At 27.0% G+C, this 26449-nt stretch overlaps 4 protein-coding genes across 9 annotated transcripts; 2 read left to right on the top strand and 2 right to left on the bottom strand.

Moving 5' to 3' along the window:
- Positions 1-101: 101 nt before the first annotated feature.
- On the top strand, positions 102-2586 carry Rnmt (RNA guanine-7 methyltransferase). The gene is made up of 7 exons (XM_015318462.2): positions 102-403; positions 482-680; positions 774-1030; positions 1183-1364; positions 1484-1696; positions 1778-1983; positions 2091-2586. Exons 1-7 carry the CDS (start codon positions 323-325, stop codon positions 2132-2134), a joined length of 1182 nt encoding a protein of 393 aa, XP_015173948.1. The 5' UTR covers positions 102-322; the 3' UTR covers positions 2135-2586.
- On the bottom strand, positions 2091-18781 carry mxt (Eukaryotic translation initiation factor mextil). Of its 4 annotated transcripts, XR_016177304.1 has the most exons (12): positions 18663-18781; positions 18206-18346; positions 17877-18046; positions 17608-17800; positions 17190-17261; positions 15862-15922; positions 15475-15766; positions 15147-15390; positions 14945-15066; positions 13034-13134; positions 3331-3454; positions 2091-3253 (listed from the first exon to the last, which is right to left on the bottom strand). XR_016177304.1 is itself a non-coding variant. In XM_089174606.1 (11 exons), exons 1-11 carry the CDS (start codon positions 18769-18771, stop codon positions 3229-3231), a joined length of 1530 nt encoding a protein of 509 aa, XP_089030732.1. In that variant the 5' UTR covers positions 18772-18781; the 3' UTR covers positions 2091-3228. The 4 variants fall into 4 exon arrangements, 3 of the variants coding, with proteins under 3 accessions (XP_089030732.1, XP_015173957.1, XP_015173956.1); XM_089174606.1 differs by lacking the exon at positions 3331-3454; XM_015318471.2 differs by lacking the exons at positions 2091-3253; positions 3331-3454 and adding an exon at positions 11536-11967.
- Positions 3097-10770, top strand: Top1 (DNA topoisomerase 1). The gene is made up of 12 exons (XM_015318464.2): positions 3097-3231; positions 3545-3587; positions 4558-4951; positions 5068-5381; positions 5472-5611; positions 5707-5907; positions 6017-6175; positions 6268-6362; positions 6738-7711; positions 7801-8251; positions 8356-8505; positions 8594-10770. The coding sequence occupies exons 1-12, from the start codon at positions 3190-3192 to the stop codon at positions 8694-8696; spliced, it is 3066 nt and encodes a 1021-aa protein (XP_015173950.1). The 5' UTR covers positions 3097-3189; the 3' UTR covers positions 8697-10770.
- LOC107065109 (neuroguidin-A) lies at positions 18669-25962 on the bottom strand. Of its 3 annotated transcripts, none has more exons than XM_089174625.1 (5): positions 25805-25962; positions 24506-25043; positions 24065-24415; positions 23902-23981; positions 18669-18781 (listed from the first exon to the last, which is right to left on the bottom strand). In XM_089174625.1, exons 1-4 carry the CDS (start codon positions 25811-25813, stop codon positions 23956-23958), a joined length of 924 nt encoding a protein of 307 aa, XP_089030751.1. In that variant the 5' UTR covers positions 25814-25962; the 3' UTR covers positions 18669-18781; positions 23902-23955. The 3 variants fall into 3 exon arrangements, with proteins under 3 accessions (XP_089030751.1, XP_089030748.1, XP_015173962.1); XM_089174622.1 differs by lacking the exon at positions 18669-18781 and adding an exon at positions 20263-20496; XM_015318476.2 differs by lacking the exons at positions 18669-18781; positions 25805-25962 and adding exons at positions 20263-20496; positions 25366-25774.
- Between the last annotated feature and the right edge of the window lie 487 nt (positions 25963-26449).

The raw sequence follows: 26449 nt of genomic DNA, 5'->3' as shown, positions 1-26449 counted from the left end.
TAAATATTGACCAATCAGCGAAAATCATTATAGCGCATGCGCAATAATTGTATTCAAATTAACATTATACTTTCCCATCTATTTAATAGTAATGAACTTCGACTATAAGTATTGGCATCTGTGTAATTATTAACGAAAGATTTGTTATCGTTTTATTCTGGAATGTAATCATGATCTGTTTAATATCATTTCGAGTATAATTATAATATTATTGTAAAACTATAAACGTTTTTTATACATACAAATATATTTCAATAATATATATATATATATAAATATATAAATATATATATATATATATATTACTTTACTTTGTTCTCAAATGTCCAGAATGGAGGAAACGGAGAATAATTTGCTAGAAAAAAATAAATTAAAAACTGATACAGGACAAGATGCATCATATGTAAGTTTCCTTTAAACATAAATAACAGTTGATTAATAAACTTTCTATTAACCTCAATATTACATATTACATATATAGTATTCAAGCAATCCATCAGACTTATCTATTGGAAGCAGCAGAAATCACCATAACATTTCTAATAATGAGAAAACAGACAATACTATTTTAGTTGCTGAACATTACAATACAATGGAAGAAAAGTGTCTTTCTCAAAGGGATCAAAGTCGCATTGTTTACATGAGAAACTTTAATAATTGGATCAAAAGTATGCTTATAGGCAAGTATTTGTTTTTTGAATTTTTTAATATGATTATAATTTAAATGTAATTTTTGTTCTATTAATGTATATATTTATTTTTATTTTTTACAGATGAATATGTAAATAAAATAAAACAGAACAAAAATCGTAACAGCCCCTTAAAGGTACTTGATATGTGTTGTGGTAAAGGTGGAGATCTTCTAAAATGGAAAAAGAAAGAGATTAGACACTTAGTATGTGCCGATATAGCTGAAGTATCTATTGAACAATGTAAAAATCGATATAATGATATTGTAAACAAAAGTTCCAAAGTAAGGGGATTTACACCTATTTTTACTGCTGAATTTATTGCCGCCGACTGTACAAAGGTATTTAGTTATTACAATTTTGGAAACTGCTTGTACTTCGTTTACAAAAAAAAAAAAGTATTTATAATATAAAAAAAGTGTTAATGTTTCCAACATTTGATGTTCTACATTGTAATTTTGTCAATGGGATTGGTTATAAAAGCGAGTTTTAGGTACGCCTAAGAGAAAAATACAAGGATGTTACTATACAATTCGATCTTGTGAGCTGTCAATTTGCATTTCATTATAGTTTTGAATCACTAACGCAAGCAGAATGTATGCTACGAAATGCAAGTGAATGTTTAAGACCAGGTGGTTATTTTATTGGAACTATACCAGATGCTTATGACTTAGCGTATGTACATATTTAGTATTGTTTAATACCTAAGTCTTAATAAATAAATATATTTTGTTCGTAGGCTAAGGGTTAAAATAGTATATTCAATAAATTAATTTGTAAAATTTGATTATTAGTTCTAGATGGCAAAAGTGTGATGGTAACAAGTTTGGAAATGATATTTATAGCGTAGAATTTATATGTAAAGATAAGACAAATCCACCTCTTTTTGGTACTAAATATAATTTTCATCTTGAAGGCGTAGTTAATTGCCCAGAATTTTTGGTTCATCTTCCTACGCTGTGCAAATTAGCTTCTAAATTTGGTCTCGAATTAGTAATGTTTGAAAGGTAAATACAATTATTACAAACATCAAACTAATCATAAAATTATTTGTTTAATATAAATATATATTCTTATGTATAATACAGATTTGAAACTTATTATGAACGTATGAAGAACGAAGGTAAATCTTTGCTGTATAAAATGCAAGCTATGGAAACTTATCCTCCGTATTATGAAAGTCCATTATTAGGTAAACCTTCTCAGGATTATCAACATGCTATAAGTCATATGCAAAATCAACCAGGCCATCGTAAAATTGGTACATTGTCTCAACCAGAATGGGAAGTCATATGTAAGTTAAAGAAATGTATGCTTTATTAATAAAATATATATATATTTTTTTTATGTATTTCTTTATACTTGCGAACTTTCAATAAACTGGATAAATTTTGTTTACAGCACTTTATGCAGTATTTGCATTTCAAAAAAAAGAAATAGACTAGAATGGGGATAAGAAGATGAAAACAATCACGAAGTCATTATAAAGCAGAATAAATAAAGCTACAAAACAAATTTTTTATTTCCCAATGAAAATAATTAAAATGACATTATTACAGCTAACAATAATATGAATTACTAATGATTCAATGTAATATAAATTATTTTGTTATCATAGAAAAATGTATATCTAATCAGAGATTTAATCTTTAATTAAAGAGATTTTCAATAATATTTCCTTTAATAAAGTTAAGACAAAAATATATAACATGATACATAGTAATAATAGTTTAATTTCGTTATTCGTATAATAATTGTTTAAATATTTACAAATTTCTTGTTATATTGATAAAAATGTAATAGGTAAAAATTCCATTGTATATCTCACTATAAATTTTTGTAGCTAGAAATGAGTAATGACTTCAATATTAAATGCGTCTTTGAAAAAATATGAAAATTATATCTTCGAAATATTTTCACAATCCTTTCACGTAGTCATACTTAAAATCCTTTATCTATTTACTGACATTAAATTTTCTTGCATTCGATGAAAGAAAATAACACAAAGAAAAATATTGAAAATATGATTAAACCTTGATATCAGCGATAATTAAATGTAAATTATAAGCATATAGAATAATTCTAACCTAACTTATTAAATAAATAGAAAACATAACGGAAGAAAGAGCAAAGGTAGCATATAAATATACATATATATACACCTACACATATACATACACATATATATATATATATATATATTTACGCGTGTTAGAAAGAAAAGTAGTAAATAGAAAAAATCATCTGATGAACGGTCACACCGAGGATCGAAGGGGCGGAGTCAGGTAGGGGCATGCGCAGTAACGCATTTCAGATACTTTGCCGTTGCAGTGTCTCGCTTCTCTATCTAGTGGGGACTCTGTAGTAGACAGTTACGCACGAAGAGTATAGTTATAGCTGAGTCAGTACTCTGTGTGAGTGTGTTCCCGGTGCTCTTCTCATTCTTGTAAGCTCTCTTGCTGCCAGAGTCTATCAGCCGTGTGTTTCGATACGGGCAGACATGGAGCTCGAGCAACCGATATCGGAAGCTAATTCCAATTTAGTAAGTAGTAATTTTGTATATTCTAAAACAAATGATCAAATGTATGTGTATAGTTTCTCAATTAGTCTTCGTTTAACGGTACTTTTCTCTTGGTAATACCTATCGAGGATGGACGCGAAAATTTTCTAAGTCCCAAAATGGCGTCTGCGACTAAGTCCAACTTTATCATGAACGAGCAATCCGTCCAGACGTTAATATCAATGACCATTTATATGCATTTTTCCTACGATAAATATATTTTTGTTTTAATGATCTTCGTGTATAATTTTACTTTGATAATGGAAAAATAAGATTTTTTGTTCTTTTCTTTCAGGAAAAACGGTCGAAGGAAAACAGCGTTGTGGGTAATCATAATGGTGAGTTAATTTATTTTCAGATGTGATACGTGTAATCTTAAATACGAAAAATCATGAAATCCAGTCGATTAAGAATGCAAACAAACTAGTTCCAATGCTATGAGAAGAGAATAGTACAACTTATTCTGCCAATGACCTAAGCGCTCGGACACGTGTTTTCATTCTGAGAAAGCATTCCAAAACTTATCATTTTTATACCATAAATATGAACTTCATTTTTTTTTTGTTTCTTTCTTTTATCAGTTTACTGTTTTATTCTTATTATTTTTTTTTCCTATATTACATTTTATTAATTATTGAGAGTAGTCTTTTAAACTTAACGAGTTGAACAAGTCTTGCATTCTATGAAAGAAATTGAATATGATCAAAAATGAAAGTCTCGATTGCGTATTTATGTACACCGTGTATAGTAGTGTACGCATATGATCACACATAATTGGCAATATCTAGTTGCTACACTATATAATATGTGTAATCTATAGAAAATTACTTATGTTCTATTTCATTACAAAGGATTAATACAAAAATTAAAGTTATGAGAAAAAACTATATTCCAATTTAATCTGTATTACAAAATTTAATTGTATATTATATTAATGATATTTGTTTAGTTATTTCTTTTCTTTTTGATGACAATACATAAACACACATAAGTTGTATTAGATTTACTATGACGATCAGTAAACCTAAATTTATATTATACAAAAAGAAGAAAATATCAAATCTAAAAAGTAATTAAATAATATAAGTACGAAATTCGTTTCTCTCATTGATTACATTTGAATATTATTTAAAATAGTTATTGATTATAGAATTTATATTTAAAAAAACACACACACACACAAAGAATTAAATTATTATTCATATAAATATGATTTGTTATGTTTATAATTTTGGTTATGTGTGTTACAATTATATAAATACAACCTGAATAGTATAATGTATAACAAAATGGATATTTTTTGTTTAGATGCTCATTTGAATGGCATGTCTAATGGATTTGATAGAAAAAAGGAACATAAATCCGAACATAAAGATAAAGAAAAGGAGCGATCTCATAAGTCTGAACATAGAGATAAAGACCGAAGTAAGGAAAAAGAAAAGAGTCACAAAAGCGAACACAGAGACAAGGATAAAGACAGACACAAACATAGTTCTAGTTCCTCCAAAGACAAGGATAAACATGAGAGTAGCAGCAGCAGCAAGGATAAAGATAGAGAAAAGAAGAGTAGTTCGTCGTCAACGAGTAAAGACAAAGATCATAAGCATAGTGGATCATCATCTAGTAAGGATAAAGAAAAAGACAGAAGTAAAGATAAAGAGCATCATCATAAATCTAGTTCCAGTTCAAAGGAAAAAGACAGGTATTGAGAAACAAAATAAAGACAAATTCTTCATATATTTTCAAACTTAACAATCTGTAAAAAAAAAAGAAAACAAATCATTTCTAATTTCTCTCATTACTCTATTTTTTTTTTAGATATCACAGTGGTTCCAAGGATAAGGAAAGTTCCAATAAGGATAAAGAAAGTTCAAGGAGTAAAGAAAAGGATAAGCATAGGCATAATTCAGTGAGTTCAAATTCTCGTGATAAGGACAAAGAGAAAGATTCTTCAAAGGATAAAAAACATTCATCATCAGAAAAAGATAAGGATAGACATTCCACTTCTCATTCTGGAGACAAAGAGAAACATCGTTCCTCCGATAGAGAAAAAGATAAACATAGTTCATCTAGTAAGGATAAACATCGTCATGAAAAAGATAAGGATCGTCATAGGCATGATAAAGAAAAATGTAAGTTGTTATATTATTATCCTAGAAAAAAAAAGATAATTCATTGATTAATGTTTTCTATTCGTTTATAATATTTACAAAAATTTACAGCTAAACATCGAGAAGAAAAAGATAAAAAGGAAAAAGAAAAGGATGAAGTAAAAACGACGAAAGATGTAGAAATAAAAGTCAATCATCTTACAAGTGAAAGTTTTCGATACAACCACGATATCAAACCAGACATAAAAGAGGTATAATGGGATTTGTTTTTATTTATTTTTTGTTTTTTGTTTTATATATTCCTTTTTACATTTTATTAACATATTGCATATATTAACATGTACAGGAACCAATATCGCAAATAGAGCAAGATGAAGATGATGATGATAGTGGTGAAGAACCACATCTTTTCATTAAAGAAGAAGAAGATGAAGAAGAGCCTGTTAAAGATGAAGCTAGCATGGATTCAACCACTGACACAAGACTTTCAGATCTTCATAATACAACTCTTAAAACTGAAGAAGAATCGGAGGAGGATTTGCCATTGGTAAATATATTTTTATAAAAATATTATAAAAATATAAACTATTTATCAACATTTTATTTTCTATTATATTGTAAACATATAAGTATCATTATTTATTATTTGTATATAGTGCGCAAGATTTACGTCAACACCAAATGTTAAAAGAAAAATTGAATCGGATGATGAAGAAGAACTTCCACTTTCTGCTCGTAAAAAGGCCAAGAAAACTGGTTCCAAAATAAAGAAAAAGAAACGGAAACATGATGAAGAAGAATCTGAAGTAGACGAGGTAAATTATTTTGGAAATTCTTTTTTCAATAGTATCTACTTATAAATATTGTGTACTTATTTTATGTATATGTTTTTATTTTTATGTTATAGAAGCCAAAGAAGAAAAGTAATAACAAAAGTATAAAAAGTGAAACAACTAGTCCCAGAAAGAAAAAGCAAGAGGAAGAGCAAGATGTTTGGAAATGGTAAGATATATGATACATCCATCTTCTTGAATTTGATTGGTTCAGTTCTTGGCCTATGGTCATGTGATCACCTAACCTCTTTTTGTTATATTTCTAACGTGCGTCGAATTTGTGAAAATCAGTTTTAGTTAACGAAGAAATGATGATCAAACTAGTTTAATTAAAAATGAAACGTCTTATTAACATAATGGTGCTGTTTTCTGTAGAAGTTTCATTTAATTATAATCGCCATTATATAAACTCTCGATATTTTCATTTTCGATCTCTTTTAAGGTTATGTTACTTTAAAGTAAATTAAACCTACTCAAACATAAATGTCTGTTTATGACTTCACTTATAAAATGAAATAATAATAATAATAAATCATTATTTCAGGTGGGAAGAAGAAAAGAAGAACGATGGAACCAAGTGGACTTTCTTAGAACATAAAGGACCAGTTTTTGCACCACCGTATGAACCACTTCCTCCTAATATTAAATTTTATTATAACGGTAAAGAGATGAAATTGAGCGAAGGTGCAGAAGAAGTAGCAACCTTTTATGCACGAATGTTAGATCATGATTACACGACTAAAGAAGCATTTAATACTAATTTCTTTCATGATTGGCGAGAAGTAATGACAGAATCAGAAAGAAATAAAATAGTTGACTTGAGCAAGTGTAATTTTAAAGAAATGCATGCATATTTTGTTCAAAAGAGTGAAGAAAGGAAAGCAATGTCAAAAGAAGAAAAGAAAAAGATAAAGGAGCAAAACGAAGAGATTCAAAAAGAATATGGATTTTGTGTTATTGATGGTCATAAAGAAAAAATAGGTAATTTTAAAATAGAACCTCCAGGACTTTTTAGAGGTCGAGGAGAACATCCAAAAATGGGAAAATTGAAAAAGAGGGTTTTGCCTGAGGATGTTCTCATTAATTGTTCAAAAGATTCTAATATTCCAAAACCACCCAGTGGGCATAAGTGGAAGGAAATTAGACACGATCCAAATGTAACTTGGTTAGCTTCTTGGACAGAAAATATTCAAGGACAAGTTAAATACGTTATGCTTAATCCTTCGAGTAAGTTAAAGGGAGAAAAAGATTGGCAAAAATATGAAACTGCTAGAAAATTAGCTGCATCAATTGATAAAATCCGTAATGAGTATAGAGAAGACTGGAAAAGTAAAGAAATGCGCATTAGACAAAGAGCTGTAGCGTTATATTTTATTGATAAGTTAGCACTTAGAGCTGGTAATGAGAAAGATGAAGATCAAGCAGACACTGTAGGTTGTTGTTCTTTGCGTGTTGAACATATCACATTGCATGAACAGAAAGATGGAAAAGAATATGTAGTTGTATTTGATTTCTTAGGTAAGACACATTTTTCTAATAATGATATTTTTTTCAAAGTATTATTAATATGTAATAATTCTGTACATCTTTATTCCATTTAATTTTAGGTAAAGATTCTATAAGATATTATAACGAAGTGCCAGTAGAGAAACGTGTCTTTAAAAATTTGCAACTATTCATGGAAAATAAATCTCCCAATGATGATTTATTTGATCGACTTAACACTACAGTTATGAATAAACATTTGAATGAATTAATGGAAGGTCTGACAGCTAAGGTATTTAGGACATACAATGCATCGTGGACATTGCAACAGCAGTTAGATAAGCTGACTAATCCTGATGACACGGAGGCTGAAAAAATCTTGGCATATAATAGAGCTAATAGAGCAGTAGCTATATTATGTAACCATCAACGTTCTGTGCCAAAAACTCATGCAAAATCTATGGAAAATTTAAAAGCTAAAATAGAGGCTAAAAAAGAAGCAATAACTGAAGCAGAATTACAAGTAAAAGATGCAAAACGTGATGCGAAACACGGCTCAATTAAAGAAAAAGTGTACGTAAACATTTAGATTATAATATTTTCTTTTAAATATATATATTTTGTAAACGCATCAATGGTAAATATTATTTATTAAATGTTATATTTTTTTTCTATAGTGTCTACGAAAAGAAGAAGAAAGCACTAGACCGTTTGAAGGAACAATTGACAAAATTAGAGGTTCAAGCAACCGATAGAGAAGAAAATAAAGAGATTGCATTAGGAACCTCCAAACTTAATTATTTAGATCCAAGAATTTCTGTCGCATGGTAAGTATTAGAACTATACAGTGATATATGCAAATGGGATATTAAAAAAAGAAAATATTATTATAAGATGATTATTTTTTTTATTTAGGTGCAAGAAGCATAATGTCCCAATTGAAAAAATCTATAATAAAACTCAAAGGGATAAGTTTAGATGGGCGATAGATATGGCTGGACCAGACTATATCTTTTAACCCCATAAAAAAACTGCTTTTACGTAATAACATATTTTTCGTTAAGAGTATATAGTGAATTTCTGTCTTATTAGGGAAATACAAGAACGATATAATTTTTTGTATTTACATGAATAAATATAAGAACAGCTGGATACGTTTTATATAGAATATTAAAATTTGTAGTAAGGAGACTTGATATATTCAGTATATATATTATATATAATTAATAATTATTAATGGGATCGAATCGATCGCCTGGCAATCATGCATAAAAATTTTAGCGATCATTGTATATCTGCGTAATAATAGCGTTCAATTAGAATCGTAAATAATCAAGGAAAAAAAAAGTGAATAGTTTGATAATTAATAATAAAAAAAAAAAAAGTAAGATATATTAGGCAATTTCTTATACGTGTGTGAGTTAGGACAAATATCAAATTTGTGCAAAGTCTAAATTTAGAGGATATTTCGGACGCTTTTATAAAATAATGGTTTTTTCTTTTTTTTTGTAAACCTCTAAGTTTAGATAAATATTTTATGTATGGGCTGTACCACTGTAAATAGAATATTATCGAAAATGTTGACAGCCGCAAATTAATTAAGAGCATCTCAAATTTATGTAAAAATTCACAGCTATCAAATAGACAATTTTTATTTCTTTCTTTTTTTTTTTTTTTTTTTTTTTCTCATTTAATATTTTTGTACATATATTGTCATTTCAAATCATTTACATTTTTTTCATCATAAATTAAAAAAAAAAAAAAAAAACAAGAAAAAAAATAGATCTTAGTAAAAACAAGCTAAACGTTTTTTTTGGTATATAAATTATATCATTTTAAATGCAATATTATTACTCTACACAAACTCAATTTGCATAATAATCTCTTAAAGAACTATTGATATGGCGATATATTTAAATAAAATTATCGCTTTTGCGATCTATGTTTTATAAAAAAAAGAGCAAACAACAAAAAAAAAATAAAAACAAATACCATGTAGATTATTATAAATGTGAACATACTGTATGCCTGTATAATTAATTTTTGACATCATTTGTATACGTGATAACATTATGCACAATGGTGACAATGATTCTAGAAAATACATTGACTGCAATGCATGAAAAAATTATTTATAATTCACAGCCCATTGATAAAATTAAGTTTTAGTATTTAACGTTGGAAGAGTGTTATTATTTTCACGTGACATAATATATAGTTATGTGACACTTTGTGCATTTACATATACATAAATGTAGCATGCGTGTGTCACTGATATTTTAAAAGATTATATTGTAAAACATCATGTTTTCATACTTATTTGTATTATTATGAGAATTCTATAATTTAAACTTTGTAGATGTTGATATCTAAATAACAGATAATATGGGACTCAAGTAATTATCATTGTAAAAGACTATTCTTTAATTTCTTCTTCTTCTTCTTTTTTTTTTTTTTTTTTATAAAAAGAACTTCTTATTTATTAAATTGATATAGATTAGTTATTTCAAAATATGATTTCACTTTGAACAAAATAATGGAACGTTAGTTACTTATAATTTATCTAAGCAGCAGATTACAATAGAAAAATTGTATTATTATGTGCGGTATAAATGGAACAATGAATTTTGAAAATTCCTATTTTAAGAAGTATGGCAATATATGTCAATATATATATCTTAAAATATATAGGAAATATTTTCACAATTTAAGTAACTATCTATTAGCAATTCTGACTTTACAGAACTGCCAATTTATTTGTTATTAATTATGTATTAATTAGTCTGTTAAGTCATGCATAACAGTTTCTCAAAATACATCGTGTGTACATTCTTCTATAGTTATTTCTTGTATTGTCATTTATTGCATATTTAGATGATAATTATTTATGCGTTAATTCATATTTAATATCATCTGGTATAAGGATATTTTTTAACTTAGTATTAATAAACGAAAATAGAGAGAGGGACTGCTTATGTACACTTCAGACTACTAAAAGATTTCTTTAGATTAATTTGTATATGAATATAGATAATGTTACAATACTTAATCATAGATGTTGGAAAAAAAAAAAAAAAACTAATTGCAATATAGGAGAACACACTGTCAGGACAAATGATAAAATGCAATCAATGTATAGATTTCCGATTCTATGTACACTATAATATATAATATAAAATTTTTAACTTTTACAAAACATAAGAATACAATTGATATTCAAAATACAGTCGAGTACTGCACAAATTGAAAGTGTAAGACTTGAATGTAAACCTTTGAACATTATCAATCATTTCTGTACAATACTGAACTAATAAAAAAAAACTACAGTATTGAAAGAAGCATAGGTTGTATTAATTAAATTCATTCAGTATAATAATAAAACAAAAAGAATACATAATATATATCAAGGAAAATAAATACATATGTGTATTGTGTTTTTATATTTGCAAATAATATAGAATATTTTCAATATTTCTCCTCACTGTAATAGAAATTCTATTTGTAACAGAAACAAAAAAAAAAAAAATCAGTAAAAAACATGTATTATTCATTTTCACTTAAATTTCATCATTTCATTATTCAATTTCAAAATATAATTGAAGAATATCATAATGATTATGGTTAAAATTAGTCAAAATTAAATTAAATTAAATTAAATTAACATGTGTTTCTTATCATGTTCTTTTACAATAATTTATTTAAAATAAGTGCATCAAATTTATAATAAATATTAAATAGTGTAAAAACTTATAAACAAAGCATTATAATTACTATGCAGCACAACAATTACATTGCGTACTATAAAAATGGTACTCTCTCTCATTTATCTCACTATATATATTTATGTATTTACTATATTTATTAGAAAAAATGAAAAAAAGAAAAAAAAAAAAAAAAGATAATTTTCATTCTGATATCATAATATCATAGTATTAATACTAATTTTTCAGCAATACTTCAGACATAATAAAATATTTTAGTACGTTGAGAGACGTAATCAGTACTGCAATTAGGATTAGCATTTTAGTTTATAAAATATAAGATCTATATGACTATAACATTTTGGTTGATGTGTCAGAGCAGAATAATTATTCTATCAATAAACTCTGTTTCTGCGCGCGCGTACTTTTCATTATACTTGATAAATAGACTAGACTATGATAAATCACTATTCTGTATGGTCATCCTTTCTTTACATAGCAAGAAAACATGTATTCACAGAAACAAAGATATCTTCTCTACTTTCTATTCACAGACAAATTGCAACGTGTAACTTTTCATTTGATTACCTAAAAAAAAAAAAAAACAATGATTTACACGATATCATTTTTATATGAATTTTGTTAACAGAAGAAGAAGACGAAGAAGAAGAACACTTACAAACACGATTTCATTCAACAATAAAAAAAAAAAAAATCGATGTGTAAATCATGTAATGTCATCATTGTAATTAACAAACTGCCATTATATTATCAATAAACAAGATATATATATATATATATATATATATATATATATATATATATATATAAATAGTAAGAAAAGAAATAACATAAATACACGAAATATTGCCATTTCTCATTATTATACACATTTTGTTAAATAATGTTTGGATTTACATATTGAATATTTCTTTTGTCAATATATATTTTTCTTATATTAAATAATAATCATAGCAATATTCGTGTTAACAAGCTTTAGTAATGCAAAAATTAAACAACAAAGAATATAAAAACAATCACGTGATATATTTTTCATTGGAAATTATTTGTAATATCTTTTATATTTCATTTTCAATTGTATTTAATTTGACATGGTCCCAGCCAGTCCATATTAATAGTTTTTGTTTTTGTTTTGTTTGTTTGTTTTTTTAATAATATCACTAATTATAAGATAGGTGACAACTCAAATCAGATTGGATATTTATTATTTACCTAAATCGTGTCATATTAATTATGACCAACAAATCGTGAATTTTTGTTTATTTATATAACTTTGCATTTTGTTTTCTGGCTACATCCTGTACCAAGCATAAATGCTTTGTAAGATTGAAAATTGCATTTGTATATAAGAACATCATACTATTATTAGTATAACTACATCTACGTGATTTCGTTGTAATGAAATATTGATTAATGAAAATTTTTACGATCAAATTTCCATTAAATCACAATACATATTTTAGTACAACTGTAAAAGTATAATAAGTAACTTAGAATTGTTCTTTGTTACCATTATCATTCATATAAATTTTATCACAATGCATTCGTAAGAAGGCACGAGATAAATTAATTGGAAGATTTTCTTTCTCTAAAGTGCAATGTATATAAGCATGATTTGAAAATATAATCTCACTCAGGGTCTGTTTCTCCTTCACCAGCAGGTAATATTGCAATGATACCAGCTGCCGCTACTTTTGCTTTGTATGTCTCCGGTTCGAACCAGCGAATCGGTGCCTGTAAACGTTTCATAAATTAATAAGAAAATTGGTATTATATTTAAACATTATTATAGAATAAAAAAACAAATATGTTCTTACCTGTAAATGATGCTAAAAGCAGCATGCTTTAAATCTACTAAATGTTATGCTGCCAACGCAAATGTAATCATGCTATTTTGAGAATTTATCCAAAAGATCTTTTCGTATAGCTGTATTTTTAACACATTGCCGTAAATGACGGCTATAGTCGTCCGATTTGTAGCGATATGTACAAATGACGGTTACAGCTGTCGAGAGTTTTCATTGAAAAAACGATAAATGCTCAATTTCATATGCCAGTCTAATAAGCAATTGAAAAAAAAAAAAATAACAAAATGTATTTCTGAGCACGATCGTCAAATTAAAAAAAAAAACATGTGCGGCAACGTGTTAATTGTTCATTTCATTTTCATTCATGAAACAATGATAATAACTTGATTACAAGTATATAATATATATTTTAATACTGTTATATATAAAATTATTACACATTGTTAAGTTTAATTATTATTATTATGGAAATTTAAGGTTTTATATAGTTACACACAACATTATTCATTTCATTTTTAATATCATTTATAATTAATATAAGTATTTAATTTTATTATTTAAATAGCATTTAAATAATAAATACAATAGAAAGAAAAAAAAAACAATATAACATTTTATAATCTCAGGAAATAATATTCGTCATTGAATACAACATAGAAAACATAAACGTTAAATATTTACTGTTTTATAATCAGTCGTAATTTAGCCACGTAAGTCTATCATAACTCCAAGCCAAATAATCTAGCTTAAAAATTATTTACTAAATCGAATAATACTTTTAGCAGTCTTGTAATGACTTACTATTTTAACATTACACAACTAAGCATTAATCAGAAATTCAACAAAATATAACTGAAGTATAAATTGGAACATTAATAACATAATTAAAATATATTAATGTTAAAATGTTAAACTCCATTATAATGTAGTTAAAGCAATAAGCTCAATAACAATCAAATAAAATTAAACAAAGTTAATAAAAATAATATCCTTAATTAAAATTTAACCTCGTTATAAGACTGCTTAGAGATTAAATAAGGAAGAGTTTCTTAAAGAAGAAAACATTTGAACAATTCAAATTCTCTAACTGTTATCACATATTTGAGTATTGTATTTTCAGTTAAACGTAATAAGACTATCATCGTACAATACTTCTCTTCCATTACTATAACTTATTTGAATATTATATTCAGTTTTTTCATATTATACGACTAGAAGACATACACATGTATATTATATAGCGACATAGTATTTTTTGAAGATTATTGCTAGTCTTATACCGAAACTTCATAAACAAATTTTAAAAGAATCTAGGTATATAATAGAGGAAGAGCATTCATACATTCTTTTAACAAAATAAAAAGAAGTCTTATAACGAGATCTAATTGTATTCAACGATTATGAAAGTTAACTTAAATTTTATACTTTGGCATTCATTTTCATGATGTTAATCAATTTATGTGTATCTAACATATCATAGTAGATAATATAATATATAATATATTATATATATATATTACATATTATTCTACATAGGAAATTTGGATCAAAACAACTAAAAGATTAATTTTTCATCTTATAGTTAATTAGACTTTTGTTTTTATCTATAAGAAAAAAACACCCTATTCATGAAGAGGAGTATTGAGATATTAAATATTAGTCATCTTGCAAGATAGATTATTAGCATTAAAAAAGGAGCACATTAGATGATTAGCATTACTATCACAGACGTCTACCTTACGAACAATATTCGGGCATTCCTTTTGTATACGAGCCCAATCTGCAGGAGGTCGTTTTGCATAAGGACCTGTAGAGCATAGCAGCAAGAACTCATAAGTAAGTTCTCTGACTTTTGAATCTGAAATTTTATTTCAAATCATTGAACTATAACTTAATAACAATTCTCGAAGAAATAATTAAATAATTAAAATTAAATACCTTGATCAGATGATTGAATATCTGTAACAAGATGTGATTTATATGTTTCTTCACTTTCCGAAGTAGCTGTACTATCCATACTTAATTCTCGTCCTAATGAAACGGCATTACTTGGAGTTAATGGCGTTTGTGCTAAATTATTATCAGTAGAAATAGGTTTATCATCAAAAGTAAAATATTCTATTCCACTTCCAAATTGTTCAGAATCTCCTAAGAAGTATTCATCCAACACTAATTTTGCAGTCTGAATAAAACAAGAAGTATCATTTTAAATGTAGATAGAAAAATTGTAAAAAAAATACAAATATTATATAGTACAAATTCTTACCCTAACAAGATCCAAATTTGTTCCTGTAATCTTAAGGGATTGATTGTCGACTGTAACTGTATATTTATATTCGCCAATACTGGCGTCGTTGGTGGAGAAGCTATGAAGGAGTGAACTTCTCAAACGAGAATTCTGTTGTTGATGTTGCTGCAATCGATTACTTTCTTCAGATGCACTACTATTTAAAGAAGAACTTGAACCTCCTATACCTCCTTTTTCTCCTCCACCTTGCTCCAATCGTATCGGGGATGCATTTCGTTGAATCGTATCCTTTATTAAATCCTTCGCATAACTAAAAGTAAATTAATATTATTTAACAAAAAGATATTCAATAAAAAATAAATACTTAAAGAAAGTTTGTTATAACAGTAAAATATATCAATTTACTGTATCTTGTCCTCGGAAGTGCCAGTTATTTGGACAAGTCGTTCTTTAGCCCCAGGGTTTACTACAAAAAGAAAAACAAAACAAATAATTTAATACAATATCATCATACACATTATAGTTATTATACTTAGAAAAAGAGAGAGAGAGAGAGAGAGAGAGATCAGTTTAATATTATTCATTAAAAACGTATATCACACATATATTTATATAAGATTGTTAATTACAAGATGGTAATAATTACAACATATTATATAACTTCAATCAACAGCACAATTCAAATTATTGATGTTAAATATTGTTTTAATAATTTTTCTCAAATGTATAATAAAATTTCATGAAATTTATCATTTAATTTTCTGAAATAAAAATGACGTAGTGTGTTTGACTAGGATCTATAGATATTATATGTATAATTGCATTGTAGTAAAAATTTGATAATATTTCAAATAATAATCCAACATTTTGAAATCATTTTTGTGGTGGTAATTATATCATTATGTATGTAACTTTATTCTTTAGATTATTATTTTCAGTTTTTATTAATAATATATTTACCTTACAATGATTATAATTTAAAAAGCTGCAGGCATAATGCATAACAGTTATATATTGCATCATTGAACATACAGTGGCACATGCCATGATGATTTTTTAAAGGATAAAGAAATAATAACAAATTAAGCTTCTGCAGAATGTGTTTCAACTTTTTATATATCTTATATTTATGACTTTCAGATAACCTGAAGTTTTTTACTTTCAAATCAGTATATTAACGATTTGAACATCTTCGTAGCCAAATCCTGACTAGCAACTCACTTGATAACGTTCTCTTGAAATTAATAATTAATATTACAATAAAATAATGTATATATGTATTTATATACTTAAAATTATCACTTTATATAACCTTTTTAATAAATCTAAAACAAAATTTATATTATATAAATGATATATAAATAAGAGCTATTAAAACCTTACAATCTCTAAATTAAAACAAAAATATTATACAGCTACATGGATTTCCTAATATTATCAGAAATATGTCACGTCTGTTTCGTATAATCATTTGTAAAATTGCGATGATTCTTAGTATATGATGCATGTAGTATGCTTGCAATTAAAAATAAATTAGTAATTGTCAAATTGTTTGTTGTAAAACATTAGAATTGAATTATTTATAATTGCAATCTAAAAAACATGTGATTAAACTCACAAATGTTAGAATATTAGGATATGATAAGGAATTAGGTATCATTTGAATCGTCAAGTATTATTTTGATGATGCACGAGCAAAATGCTGATAAGCAAATCGCAGATCATTGTTTTACCTCGCTGGAAGGAGATGATCGTCTGGCTCAGTTCTTCGATCATGTGAACACGACGCCCTTTTATTCCCATCACTGTATTTTTACGTACATAGTTTTAAAATCGATGGAACAAACATATATGTATATATATATAAACCGCTCGAAATGATTTAAATTGCACAACTACTTTATTAAAAATTTAATATAAAATTATAATAAAATAAGCACAAAATAAATATGGTAGCTTGTGATATTTAAACTAAATAAATATATAATGTTTTTCATTAAATTAAAAATATGAAAAAGCATATCTCCAGAAAAAATCATTGTTTTCAATAGGGGTAGTATTATATTATGCTCATAAGTATATGAGCTATACTATAGTGTAGTATTTATATAGTCAATTATAAAATATGAAAATATCATTAATTATATTTACCTTTACCAGAATCACTGTTGCGTATAACAACTTCATCTTTGCAATAATTTTTACCAGGAATCCGAGTAGGTTTAGCAAATTTCCCACTATTTTTAATGACATCACCAGGACCGAGTATAGAAGTAGCAGTTGGTGAAGCAACCATCAAAGGTGAAGCCAATGGATTTGCAAGTGTTTCTAGAGTTCCTTCTGTCTGTAAATATATAATTTCAATTAATAAATACAAAAATATGGTATATTATTCAAAATAAAAAGAAAAATTCAAGTACATTATCAAGGTGTGATAATTTATGAGTATAATATACATCCATAGAGTCTGTGTGACGCCATTGTTTAGCTCGCAGTTCTATGAGTTCCAACAAGTGAACCCTAGTCGTCAGATCTAGTCTCTCGTCTTGACTTCCATTCCTTATTGCGACAAAAGCTCTGTCCAGCTGATCTGATTATGCAAACATATTATTCAAAGAAATAGTAACAACTTAAATATGTAGTTAAACTTTCAGCATAACAAATATTTCATACAAATTAATAATATTTGAAAATAATAATATTAAATATGTAATATTACTAGGAATTCAATAGAACATAAATAATATACCTTTGTAAATAGCTTCTAGTTGATGTGCATAAAGTTTCAAATGATTACACATTGTAACCACATTCATTTGCAGCGTTTGGTCATGGAAGCCATTAGTTAGTTGCATCGTAACATTGTCGATTAAGGACACTATGTCCTCCACTATTAAACAAATACATAATTAGTTACAATGAATAACAAAGTGATAAAATGTCTATATATAGAATACTTATGATTTTGTTATATGAATATTTTTTTCTTTATATAGATATAGAACTATAGTTTATAAAACTATTGTTTAAATAGTACTTATAATATATAAATTACAATAATATTAGATTAAAGTTATATATCAAATATTAATTAAGAACTTTTGCATTTTAATAAAAAACAAAAAATGACTAATTATATTATATATTATATAAAATATATTGAGTAATTATATATGAAGTAAATATATATATATATATATATATACCTGTCGTGATCCGTCCATCGACGGTCGTATGTCGATGAATAAGTTTAAGTGGCCGAGGTTTTTCGATTTTTTTTACTGTTCGTGTCCTATTTAGTTGTGTCGTGGCCATTGTTTATTACCTTTAAACAAAATAATAATTAATTTAAATTAAATGACATATTCACGTTATATTAGAATTATAAATAAATAAATTAATAATCAACAACAAAATCAGAACGAATGTCTTTTCTTCTTTTTTTTTTTTCTTTACAAATAAATCTGATTAACACTCATGAAAACTTGACAATATTTTGTATAAATTTGTGATAAAAAGAAATAATTTGACTTATTACCTAATAATGATGAAAAAAAAAAAGAAAAAAATACTATATGAGATATAATAAATTATATTGATATTTACAAGAGAAAAGGAGACATATAAGATGTAAAAATGAATTGTGTTTATGCGAAGGCGGCATTCGAGATCTAGTCTCGGTAGTTGACTCTAGACGACGCACTTCTGCGTCGCGCGCGATTTAAAAATAACCGTGAAAAAGAAGAACGCGAGAAGAATGCTTTTAGTTTTAGGAATTATCGATTACACATGTTAAAAGAAAAAAAAAAAACAAAAAAAAAACAAAACAAAACAAAAAATAATAGAAACATCGTGAAATGTGTTAACATCGATTATTGTTTACATGCTTTTCGATAATTATGATATAACATCGATAAAATGTTATCTCTTTTCGAAGATAGGGTAAGTCGTAGAGACGTATACGTAACGATAAAAATAATTTATGCTACAACCATATGTGTGAGGCCATGCATACAGAAGTAAAGAAAGAGAACGATGCAAACGCGCGCGCGATAGAGAGAGAGAGAGAGAGAGAGAGAGAGAGAGAGGGAGGGAGAGAGTAAGAAAGAAAGAGAGGGAAAGAACATAGAAATCGTGGGGGCGGGTCATTAGGATTAAGAGTGGGGAGGGGTAGAGAGTCGACAAAGGAGATAAGGCAGAAAGAGAAAGGGACAAATGAGGGAAGAGGGAGAGAGGGGAGATAGGAAAAAAGAAAGCTTTAACCCTTATTTTATAATTATATGAATGTAACTACTATATAGATCTACTTGAATTATTCAAAATGATTATAATCTTTTTAGCATAAATTCAAGTTTCATGAAGAAAATGAGTTAAGTTGGAAGATGGAATTTCATCTATGTGTCAAATGGAAAGAGTGGAATAACATTTAACATTTGACGAGGAATAAATTGTTTTTTAAATATACAACGAGCATTGTTAAACTTCACACGTTTCACACTTTTTAATCGTAGATCACCTACCACCTTTTCTCTCGTGCCACGGATCAACGACGGGCAAATCGTATGTTCGTAGAAATCGGTAAGACGTGTCGTCGACATCCACCGAAAAGTTAGTGCCAACTGTCGAAGGCATACCAATATTATACTAAAAACTTACCGGATGAATTAATACATATATATATACATCATACATACATACAGGAATAAAATATTATTTTCATAATTTCTTATATTTCACATAGAATTTCGATACATTAAAGAAATGTATAAAAAATTAAAATATAACAAAAATGATTTATATATATATAAATAGCGTTAATATTATAGTATACATAACTTATATATTTTATAATATATTGATATTAACATGTCAATAAATATGTTAATCTCTTGTAATATTTTAGTATATTTTACATTAATTTTTTTTTCTGCGAGTTGTTGTTTTTATTCGTCATATTAAATTGTAGATACTTTTAATATTTTTCGAATGTATACATGAATAAGAATTGGGATATATTTTTTTTTCCAATAGAAGGTGTTTCTATAAAAAACAAAAAAAATAACATATAAAATGACATTGAAAACATTTTATTCAGTCTGTAAGAAGCATTCTACATGATGATCGTAATAATACGAACAGTAATAATAAAAAAAAAAAGAAAAATAATAATAATAATAATAATAATAATGAAAACGATGGTAATGATGATATTGATATTGTTCAAAATGTAATAATAATTATAATCATGATATTGATGCCACTGATGATGGCGATGATTTATGACTTGATTTGATTTTATCGCGACAAAGGCGAAAACGGGATGATAATGATAACGACGATGATGATGATGATGATGATGATAATGATGATAATGATGATGATGATGATGATGATGATGATGACGATGATGGTGATGGCGGGTGCTTGTAGTAATGATAATGATGATGATGATAGTTGTGGTGGTTGTAGTGGCGGTGATGATGACAATGATGACAATGACGACGACGACGATGACGATGACGATGACGATAACAATGATGATGATGATGATGATGATGATGATGACGACGACGACGACGACGACGACGATGATGATGATGATGGTGGTGGTAATGGTGGTGGTGACGGTGAAAATGATGATGATAATGATGATAATGATGATGATGATGAGGTTGATGAGGATGATAAATTACTATTATTATCGTTTGATAATAATAGTAATATTATTATTATTAGTAGTAGAAGTAGTAATAGTAGTAATAGTAGTTGCAGTAATAGTAGTAATGGTAGTATTATAATCCATAATAATAATTCATTCATAATAACCATTTGTAATATACAGGTAAACTCTCTTACATGTTGAATTTTCATAATACATAAATAATAGAAAATTTACCAATAAATGAAACATATTATATTTTCTCAGACTATGAATGTAGTCAATAAATTATTCCTATCTTGACTCTGCTGCAAAGATATCTTGTTTCTTTTGTATTCGGCAGCATTGTTGGATTTGAAGAACTACTTTAAAATCACTGTTTACAGTAACGTTTACATTCCTTATGCCTTTCTGTACATTGATCAATCATATTATATCTATCTACTATGTAGATATAAAAGCATATGAAAACGATTCTATTTCAAATAGAATAAACTTTATATATTTTTAGTAAATATAATACAACAATCTAAAGAATTCTAGTAAAAAAAAATCTCAGTACAGTAAATATTTAAACAATACAAAATGACATAGTTATGCAAACGAAACTGTTACAGTTTCATTACTGTAACTCCATATTTCTATTGATTTGAGGTAGTGTATTCAATATAATCCTATTATCTTGCTGCTATATGTTATGTGCGGATATGTGTCTCATATGAATATCTTTTTTACACCCATACTCTCTTACTACAAGCCCAAAACATTGACGATCATATTGTTATTATTTAACAAAAATTTATTGAGTTTATATACTATATACTACAAATCTCCCAGTTCATATTTTTATTGTAAATAATATTTCTTTCGGCGTAAATATATATATATATATATATTATATATATATATATATATATATATATATAATCCGTGGTGATATGAAAATAGTTGATTGATTGAAACAGACTTGTGTAACTATAAATTTGTTCTGGGCTCATAGATCTCTTAGTTGTAAGGGTGCTTAGAAAATTATCGTCTATGCATGGAGTATGAAAAATCCAAATCACGGACAAATCTTGAAACTAATTGCGTTTATACTTTTGTTTCCTTAAAATGTAGAGCAACATTATACATACACTTGCAATCATTCATGCTCACACGCAAGTGTTATAACACAAATTATCTCAAAATTTTTCCGCTATTCGGTATTTCAACTTCATTACCAAATACGACAAGGCTGCTGACATTAGGCTTGCTAGCACTTGTAAATAATGCCCAACAATTGTGTTATTTTGTTAGTTTTTTTTTTTTTACATATTATTTCTTGAATAATTTATCACATTTTAATCATTTTCACAGATTAGAAAAGAGGAGGCACATGTAACATCATGCCTTACCAAGATAGCTCAATCTATGAACACTTCTGTAAAAAATATAACATCTATGGATGGTTGAGCTCTTGGTTAGCATATGGCGAATTAACACTCTCAAAGGTAATGCGGACCACTTCTGCAGGAATGAGCAACGAACACTCATACCCAAGCGTGAACTGTGTTAGAAATCTACACAATATTGCATTTCTTTTATTTTACAGGAGATAATACTCCTTTAACATGAAAAAGTCACCCTGTAATCTCATTTAGTAATATTTAAAAAATGGAACCTATTCAAGCGCAAGAGCTAAATATATCCCGCGATTTGATTGTACAGGTCTTATTCACTATTGCAGAAGTGATTTTCGCTCTAAGTCTTCCTTTATTAGTTTGTACTTCGACGTAACATGTTCCCCCTCCTTAAAAATTAAACACTGCAAACTTAAACAGTACTACAAAAATTTACTATATCAATTTTGAATTTTGACACGATTACGTTATCCTTATATTATATTTTAATATAAGTTTAACCACTTAATGAAATCAATTCTTAGTTAAAATAACAATTACAATGTATAAATACATTGCAACAAAAAAAAACTTAACATAAAATATGATTCACATCAAGATGTAATAGCCTCAACAGTTCACCAGGGGAAAAACAAACGAAACATACATTTAATAGTTAAACTAGTAACTACTTTACTACACTAGACAGCGAGAAAATCCTAAGACATGCGATATCATACAATGAATCATTATTCGTAGAAGTTGCAAAATTTTTGCATTTCCTAAACAGTATTTTTTTTTTTTTTTTTTTTTTTTCATGTTAAACACGAATTTCGTAACTTTGCACGGAATGTCTTGTGATTTTTACGCTTATTTAACAATTAATTCAATATCATTCTTCCTGCTATGTTATTGATTCCATTATTTATAGCTGGAGAATATCTCAAAATAAAGCAGACCCATTGCCTACTTTCAACTTTTATGCTTAACTTACAATTTTAAATCTTGGAGCCGAAATCCATTAGTTTCTTAACCATATACATGATGAGAATCTTTGTTTTATTAAATTAAGCTCGTATATACCCCACATATATTATTGGAGAATTGTTCCTTTCATACCAATATACTATTTCTTCTTTTTGATGGAATATTTCAACTCCATAGATAAAAATTGATTTCAGAGACAACAGTTAAAGGTTAAAATCAGTATTAACTATAAGTATTAATTACACGACCATTAGTATGTCTTATACAGTAATAAATTACCATCGTGCTATTTCACTTCACCATCGATGGTAGTCTTTCATTACTAGATGTTATGAGTTATAGCATTATTTAATAAACGAGTATTAGTGGCATCTGCTGTTGTCAAGAAGAAGTTAAGTAAATTTTGTTGCACGTTACCTTAATAATTAATGTTGTATGAAATTCTGCTCTATAAGTTACTATAAAGCTGATTTAGTGGTGCCGTTTCTTTTTAAAACCTATAAATAAACAATAATATCATTTCAATGTTAAAAGATACTTATATTTAAAATAATTAAAAAAAAAAGGTAGAGAGTTTTACTTTTTTTAGCTTTTCCTTTTTTCTGAGTTTTTCTTGTTTTAGATGGTACAGATGAAGTCTCTCCGAAACTAGTAATTTCATCACCAAGAGTACCAAGAGTTGTCATCTGACGGCGTCTATGTTTTTCTTGTTTGGTAACAGGTAAACGTGTCATGTAATTTTCTTCATATTCAATTTTTCGCTTATTTTCACGCCCCAGACTGGCTTGTTTTTCAATTAACCCTTGTGCATCTTCTATCGGTGCATCTAGGTATTCTTCTTTTAATTCCCTTAATACTGCACCAGAGACTGCACGTCTGCGGGCTCTTTCACCAGCCTTACGCATCTTTTCTGCTGCTGTTTCATCTCCATCTATAAAACAGTGATACATAAGAGATTGATTTGGTATAATAGAAGTGATGGCAAACATATGATACATTATTAAAAGATTTTAATACAAACCATAGTGAACGGCAGCAAGTTTTGGTGGCACATAAATATTTGATTTTCTGGTTTGAGATGATTTAAAACCATCTTCATCACCTTCTTGATCACTATCCGACTCTTCATCAAAACTATCAATCTTAGCAATTATTGCATCAGGATCTGCTTTAAAATTAGTGGGATCATTACTATTAGTGGTACCAGTTACTGCAGTCTTAACAAGTTTATCTATTTGATATTTAAGCTTGTTATCTATTGGTCGGATTTTTTCTAGGACTGTCCTGATTTCAATAAGGCGATCAATAGAGGGGTCACCTTCGATACGTTCACCTGAACATTTTCTTAAGACTACGTAAGTTAAATTAATAAGATAGGAAAGTAACATGTGATACTTCATCTCTAAGAAACTAAAACCCTTGTCCGTTGAGATTTCTCCATTTTTTACACGCACCAACATATTATCTACAAGTTGGTTTACTTGCAGAACATTAGCATTCATTTCCCCCAACAAGCGAATAGCCTGTGGGAGATCCCTTTGTTCCATTTCATCAATTGCCTACAAATACAATTAATTTGATTTAATAATTACATATAAATTAGCATTTAATTAATATTATAATATTTAATATATAGTATCATAAATGAATACATTAAAAAAACATAATTTAAAATAATCCTTTTTACATAATATTTCTAATATCAGTAATAAAAAGAATTTTATACTGCAAAATATTATATATACATGTATATATACATATATGTATAGATATATATATATATATATATACATACATAAATATATATATATACATATTTATATATATATATATATATATGTATATTCGTACACACATATTTTGTTATGATAAGAAACGTACATTCATATCTCACATATGTTTGTTTACACTTTAATAAATACTTTTTCGCATTTATAAGACACCACGTTTTATGTTACGAAATTAATCAACATTGAAAAATTTAATTTCACTGAATGTTTATTTAAATATTCACTATATTTCACTTAAAAAATAAAAACCGCGCAAAATTTCATTCAGAAAACCATGATGTGTACTATGTTTCAAGACTATCGGTATGAATTATTATAGTAAACACTTGGTTTTTATAAAAATGTCTGCCTTCCGAATATATGAGAAAAAAGCGCAATAATCTGCTGCCATCTTTCCTATTTACTAATGGATGACAGTGAAAAAAAAAAAATAATAAAGAATTCCCAATAGAACTGACAGAAAAATGCACTCATTTAGGAATAAGAAATAAAAATTCATTAATGTAATTTGTTCAAAAGTTTGCACTTACTTGTACCATTGTTCTGCAATAAAAATTAAACGAATAAATGCATATCTAAACAACGTAACTTGTAATTAAACGAGTCCCCACGTGGGACGTTATTTTACTTTTCCTGGGTATATTTTTTCTCTTACAAAAGCCTGGTCAAAACACCAACTGTTGTCTATTTAATTGTATAAATATTTCTTTTCTCAAATATTAATAATTATTGAACATAGTAATGCTATTATGAAATATTAATTTATGAGATATAAATTAACAAAATATATCATCTACTTAAATAATAAAGTATCTTCATTCTGAATCTACTTCCTTTATTTGAGAGTATTAAAAAAATGCGGGAATTTCAATTGATACATTAAGATCATTTTTTTTCGTATAACTATTACAAACTTCCTTAAAGCATAGATTGAAATATGATTTATACAGTTTTAATTTTAAAGAACATAGAAGATTCTAACAGAGGTAAATGTAACATGAATAGGAAAATGAAATACGCTATTTTGAAGTAAATACTGACAGAAATAGAAATACTTAATAAGGTCTATGATAAAAAATGATTATGTTTTTTGATCTTGATTATCTTCATAGTTATATATATATATATTTTTTTTTTTATGTTAATGTTTAACTTTGACAATAAATTTTGGAATG

Source organism: Polistes dominula, unplaced genomic scaffold (assembly GCF_049000335.1).
Source record: "Polistes dominula isolate Pdom_NZ unplaced genomic scaffold, Pdom_raw_medaka contig_28, whole genome shotgun sequence".
Classification (NCBI taxonomy): domain Eukaryota; kingdom Metazoa; phylum Arthropoda; class Insecta; order Hymenoptera; family Vespidae; genus Polistes; species Polistes dominula.
This window is presented reverse-complemented; position numbering and strand designations above follow the sequence as displayed.